The sequence below is a fragment of the Bombina bombina genome, chromosome 1 (genome assembly GCF_027579735.1).
Source record: "Bombina bombina isolate aBomBom1 chromosome 1, aBomBom1.pri, whole genome shotgun sequence".
Lineage (NCBI taxonomy): Eukaryota > Metazoa > Chordata > Amphibia > Anura > Bombinatoridae > Bombina > Bombina bombina.
Window position 1 is genome coordinate 1429877899 of NC_069499.1, and position 6242 is coordinate 1429884140.

A 6242-nucleotide genomic window follows, 5' to 3' on the forward strand; every position below is an offset into this window, starting at 1 on the left:
TCTACATAATTTTAGGACTTTGAATGCCTTCTGTAAATGTAATTTAAAATAATGCTGCTCGATTGTCTAAAGATTTTATGCAAGCATATTTCCTAAATTTATCAAATGTTTATGAGATCAACCTTTTGATCCTTTTCCAAGATTTAATATAATGTAAAAAACATAGCACATATATAAAATGTTTCTGCTGATCTAAAAAAAAAAAAAAAACAAAAAAAAAAAAAAAAACCTAAATGCCAAAAGCAATATTAAATTTCGAAGTTCCCAGAATAATGCAGTGTTAAATTTTTTTTTAGATATAAATAAATACAAAAACACAAAATATAATTTTTTTTATTGAAAATTGAATATAACATTGGTTAAAACAACAGCGTTCATACCAATTCTACAGGGTAGAGTTTAACTCAAGCCTTTAAACACCATTAACAGACCAGATTCTTCCCTGCTTGATAAGTGGCTCAGTCCTGGTGTTTACCTCTTGTGTTCAGTCTGTTATGGGTACTTAGGGACTGGACCTGAAAAAAACATCATGGAGCATTCATACAGCCAACAATAACCTCTTAAAACAGAGGTTCTCCAAATGAAAGACGCAAAGCTAAGAAAGTTGAAAATTAATGAGACATTCATCATACTTTAGAGGCGTATAACCAGGCTCGTTATGTTGGCTTATGGACTGGAAAGGTCTGTCAGATATTTATTTTATGACGGTAGTCCCCTTTAGCATGTACGCAGTATGTGATTAATTAGGCATAAATAGAAAACCACAGGCTTAGCAGCTCTAAAGGGTTAATATAACCCAGATCCTTAATGCCCCCAATTAGATGACTTAGCTTTGATAGATTAACTTTAACAATGAGCTCATAAAAATTAAAAAAAAAAAAAAGTTTTCAAGTAATATTTCTATACAATTTAGTTACAAAGTGTGTTTTCGAATTTGGTGGCACATTATCTAAAATAAACTGATTTTTAAATTACAAATATATATTTTATACAAGGGATTGCACGTTATCAAAATCAATTTTATTAAAGGGACATATCTAAAAACTTTGAAGTATAACAGATTACTACTTTTACAAAATGTTTTTTGATACAATGCATGTTCAAATGTCTGAAGCTTTACATAACGTCACACATCAATAGAACAGTAGTTTGATTGCAGAAGTCTGTTAAGTGCTATTTTCTGAATTGTGTGTAGCTATGGAAAACCTTTTAGAGAAAAAAAAAAAAAAAATATCTCACTGAAAAAAAGGGTGCAGAAGCTTTAAAAGTTTTTGAATATGTCCCTTTAAAAAAATTGTACCTCTAATAACCACCTCCTCGCCGTGTGACTGGCTAGCCCAATCACAGACTCTGTCTATCGAAAGACACTGGAAGCAAACAGTTTTCGGTGTTTACCAGCTAGCACAAGGCTAACATACAATCCTTTATAGATTGTATAGTCACACTAATTGCTTGTATTTGTGGAAAACTATTCATGCGACAAATAGTTTTGACTTTAAAGGAAAAGGACAGTTCATCTGATCATATATGCAAGACTTGCACTGATTCCAGCAAAACCTGCAAATGCCATCAAAAGAGTTCTGAGTCCACCCTCATAATCTTCTATGTGAAAGAAATCCACAAATCCTGCCTGAAAATCAAAAAAGGGAAATATTAACTTATGGACCATAAGCTAAATACATAATCAAAAGTTTATACAATGGTTTGTTATTTCAGACTCCATAAATTAGTTTCTAAAGTACTACTTTTATTCACATTTTGCTTAAAATAAAATACATACAGACATTGAGGGAAAAAAATAAAAACTTAAGTTTAGGTTCATCCTCCTGTTGTGAAAAGCAAATACAAAAGCATGTGATTAAGAGGCTGTCAATAGAGCCTTTGAAGAAGGCAGAAATGTAGAGGTTTAAATGTTATAAAGTATATTAATCTAACAATGTTGGTTTTGCAAAGCTGGGGAATGGCTGGGTAGTAACAGCATTATCTATCTTTTTAAACAGTGTGTAGACTGTCCCTTTAAAGGACAGTCTAGTCCAAAATAAACTTTCATGATTCAGTTAGAGAATGTAATGTTAAACAATTTTCCAATTTACTTTTATCACCAATTTTGCTTTGTTCTCTTGGTATTCTTAGTTGAAAGCTAAACCCAGGAGGTTCATATGCTAATTTCTAAGCCCTTGAAGGCTGCCTCTGCTCTCAGGGCATTTTGACAGTTTTTCACCACTAGAGGGTGTCGGTTCACGTTTATCATATAGATAACACTGTGCTCATGCATGTGGAGTTCCAGTGAGCAAGCTCTGATTGGCTAAAATGGATGTGTCAAAAGAACTGAAAAAAGGGGGCAGTTTACAGAGGCTTAGATACAAGATAAGAGGTAAAAAGTGTAATATAGCTGTCTTGGTAATGCAAAACTAGGGAATGGTTAATAAAGGGATTATCTATATTTTCAAACAATAAAAATTCTGGTGTAGACTGTCCCTCTTTAAGTACAAGTTTGCTCATTGGTCAACAGACACTTGCTACTAATTCTCATTGGCTGCTAAGTACTTCCTAACCTTGAGGCAGAATTTTCTTTCCACTTTCTGCAATTAGATTTTTTTTTAGTGCAAATTTTTCTGCATGTCATTTTTAAATAAAATTGTAAATTTGTCAGTTACACTAAATCACCAGATCAATTGTAATGTGTTGGTTAACTGGAGAATAAAGCAATATTTAAAGTTTTATAATCGAGTTAGTGCAGTAGTTGAAAATTGCATTGCAAATTAGCTGCAGACAAAGTAATTGTAAAATGTCTCTTGAATCAATTTGTTACCTTTTTTCTTAGTCCAACATAGAAATGTAGTAATAAAAAAAAGTGCATTGCTCATAAAGGACATCTTACAGTCAGAGAAAAACAACTTTGCAGACTGTGAAAGGCTAGGGAACAAGCTTGCAAAAATCTGAGAGCCAGACAACAATCAATGCACTGCTGCTTTGCAGCACTACTGCATATTTGACTGTTCTCTTCAAACAGCACTCTGCTCTGGATGCACTGTGTTAAGGAAAACTCATACAATGCAGCCATAGAACAGCCTAATATGGAACATCGCTAAGAAGTTAAAGTGCTAACAGTTCCTGTTCTTTCTGCAGACATGCTGCATTTTCTGCAGACATCTCAGATCACTGTATGTTCTGCCTTGGGGCTTCCTAATAATGCTTACAGTTTGCTAAATCATCCCTGTGAATGCTCACGAAGCATTAGTATGAAGTTCATGTAAACCAATTATTAAACAAGAGAATTCTAGGAGACAGAGTGACAGTTTCTGCATTTTTCTCCTATCTACAAACATATCAGAACAAAAAACACACAACTTACCCATCCATTTTGCTGAACTATCCAATCCCTTTTGCTAATCATCAGATAGTCTGTAAACTGTTCTGCAAGCTTTGAAATGTAGTCTTCATGGTTCGTGTCCTTCAGATGCTTTGCAACAAATGCACCAAAACTAATTAAAGTAACAATCCGGCCCCAGTTTGTAATACCATCACTGAAGACCATTGAAGGAAGGTCAGAAAGTATGTGCAGGTCCTCTGAACTTCTTATAGGCATTTTATGAAGCATACCTGGATTTAAATAAAAGATAAGCTTATAGTTTAGATATGTCCTAAGAAACATTTCCACATTTGTGCAGCTTTTATAAAAATATAGGAATACAGTTGCACAGTAAAGGGACACTAAACCCAAAATGTTTATTTCATGATTCAGACAGCACACAAATTTAAATTTCTAATGTAATTATTTTGCCTAATTTTCTTAGTTCTCTTTATATCCTTTGTTGAAACGTCTAGATAAGCTCAGAAGCTGAGGTAGCTACTTAATGTTGGCTGCACATATGCCTTGTGATTAGCTAACCAATGTGATCAGCTAGTCCCCACCAGTAGTGCATTGCTGCTTCTTCAAGAAAGGATTCAGAGAGAATGAAGCAAAATTGATCATAGAAGTAAATTGGAAAGTGGTTTACATATTTGTTTGTGTTTAGTGTCCATTTAAAGGTGTTACATTTCACACTAATATTCTCTCCAATACATGTAAAAATATTCTCGAACCACTAAACACCCCGTTATTAAAGGGACTGCATAACCAATAGTTATATTAATACACTTTTACCTCTGATTACCTTGTATCTAAGCATCTTCTGACAGCCCCCTGATCACATGACTATTGACTTGCATTTCAGCCAATAAGTGCTGACTCTTAAATAACTCCCCTGGCATGAGTACATTATATGAGCCACATGAACTAGCAGTCTCTTGTTGTGAAAAACAAATGTAAAAAGCATGTTATAAGAGGCTGGCTGTAGTGGCTTAGAAATAGGCAGAACTTTAGAGGTTTAAATGTTACAAAGTATATTAATATATCAACGTTGGTTGTGCAAAGCTGGGAAATGGGTAGTAAGGGCACACAAATTGCAGGATTTTTTTTTAAACTAGAGCACAGTAGAAAGGTGTTAAATGTGCCTTTAAATATTAATGTTCAAGCAAATGCCAGCGTTGCTCCTTTTAAAAGTGCCAATGGCATCCCTTGTCTTTTCACTGCCCTCTAATGTTAACGTCTGTGAATTACTCCAGCTCTGCCAGTGTGCCCTTTACCAACCAGAGCTGATAAGGGAGTAATTCACAAAGACAGACAAAAAAAGGAGACAGATTTACTTGTGTGTATGTATATATTGTACACACAAATATAAAACGTATTACTATAGATCATACACACAAAGGTGCTTGGCAAACCTGTATAAAAAAAAACTTAGGTGCCCCTATGAAAATTGAAGAGCCAGCTCAATTCTTTCGGTAGATGTAAACGATCGAAATGTAGGAGCAGTAGCAATGGAACTACAGGCATTTGCTAAACCCAGTATAACAAGTATATGTAGAAAATATTATACAACCTTCAACACGCACTGAATGGTTATTAAACACCGTGACAAAAGAATGAATAGTCTAAACCCACAGCACAAGATACGCCTTGAAAACAGTCTGCACACAGACACGTACACGAATCGGGAGGGGGCAGCTCAGCACGCAAAGCATTGCTAGTGAATAGGCAGCTGCAATATATATATATATATATATATATATATATATATATATATATATATATATATATATATATATATATATATATCCCCATACTACAGAGCAACATTGTGAATAATGCTATTTGGCCAAGACCCATTGTCAAATAGTTCACTTTATTGAGCTGCGGTTTACTATGAGCCAACATTAGTATTAAATTCTGATCCCATCACCTTGAAAGGCGAGTTTGTGCTTCTCAATCACACTGCCTCCCACTCTCAGCAACGTGTCCAGGGCTTTACGGTTGTAGGCGTCTATCGGCCCAGGTCTTTTAAGCGCAGCTTTCTCCCCGCAGGCGTATTCCATGAAAAAGGCAAAAAATAGTTGTAATGTCTCCTGATGTAAAGCGTCCTTGTGGTAAGTCGGGCTGGGTAACGGGGACGTGGAGCCCCTAGAAACTGATCGTGAGTCTTCTTCCTCCCCAAGCTCGTCTATGATTTCCTCCTGAGAACAGGGCAGGGAGCCACAAGCATTGTATCCCATTCTCGCCATGACAGAGTCCTCGCTTCGTTTTTCCCATTCATCAAACTGATTTAAGGCCAACAAGGAATTGGATTTAATCGGTTCCAGCTGCGTTCGTTGCGACAGTTGGAGGGGCGCGAGCTCGTGGCGCGCGGTCGACCCTGCAACGACAGGCGCCATTGTTGCTGCTTCTGTCGTTGAACCAACGACTCCATCTTTCGTTAATCCTCCATTACCACAGCATAATTGCAAAGGCAACATCCCTGTTTTGCGATTCAAATACATAATTGAATGATTCATCATCTTGATTACAATTACAGAAAATAACACTAACTCCTGAAACCTTGAGACTGGAATGAACACAGAGAAAGAATACTGAGAGAGTAAATAATATGACGTCGTAACTTGGGCGTGATGTTCCCGAACTTCCCGCCCCTTCCTATGGTGGAGGACTTCTAATTGTATTGCTATTTCCTTCCTGTTCTTTAACAGATTAACTTCTATAAATTGAACAGATTAACTTTTTATCAGGTTACGAAATGTAGTCAGGAAGGTATAACTATAATAATTGGAGTTTTAAAATAACATATAGAGGTACATAATTGTTGAGTGTATACTTTCATACTTCGCGTTAATGTGAACAGGAAATCACACATCGGATATGGAAG

The 6242-nt window shown here is 35.8% G+C and overlaps 1 protein-coding gene across 1 annotated transcript; it reads right to left on the reverse strand.

Annotated features, from left to right (window-relative positions):
- Nucleotides 1-317: 317 nt before the first annotated feature.
- Nucleotides 318-5949, reverse strand: MCL1 (MCL1 apoptosis regulator, BCL2 family member). Its single transcript, XM_053705473.1, has 3 exons — nt 5286-5949; nt 3356-3603; nt 318-1630 (listed from the first exon to the last, which is right to left on the reverse strand). Exons 1-3 carry the CDS (start codon nt 5875-5877, stop codon nt 1514-1516), a joined length of 957 nt encoding a protein of 318 aa, XP_053561448.1. The 5' UTR covers nt 5878-5949; the 3' UTR covers nt 318-1513.
- Nucleotides 5950-6242: the final 293 nt, after the last annotated feature.

What these genes read in the sequence shown, in the direction of transcription:
- MCL1 (XM_053705473.1), bottom strand. Translation starts at nt 5,877, where the DNA reads ATGATGAATCATTCAATTATGTATTTGAATCGCAAAACAGGGATGTTG. An exon ending in GCACAAACTCGCCTTTCAAG is followed by an intron (nt 3,604 to 5,285) that starts GTGATGGGATCA and finishes ATTTAAATCCAG; the next exon opens with GTATGCTTCATAAAATGCCT. An exon ending in TAGTTCAGCAAAATGGATGG is followed by an intron (nt 1,631 to 3,355) that starts GTAAGTTGTGTG and finishes TTTGATTTTCAG; the next exon opens with GCAGGATTTGTGGATTTCTT.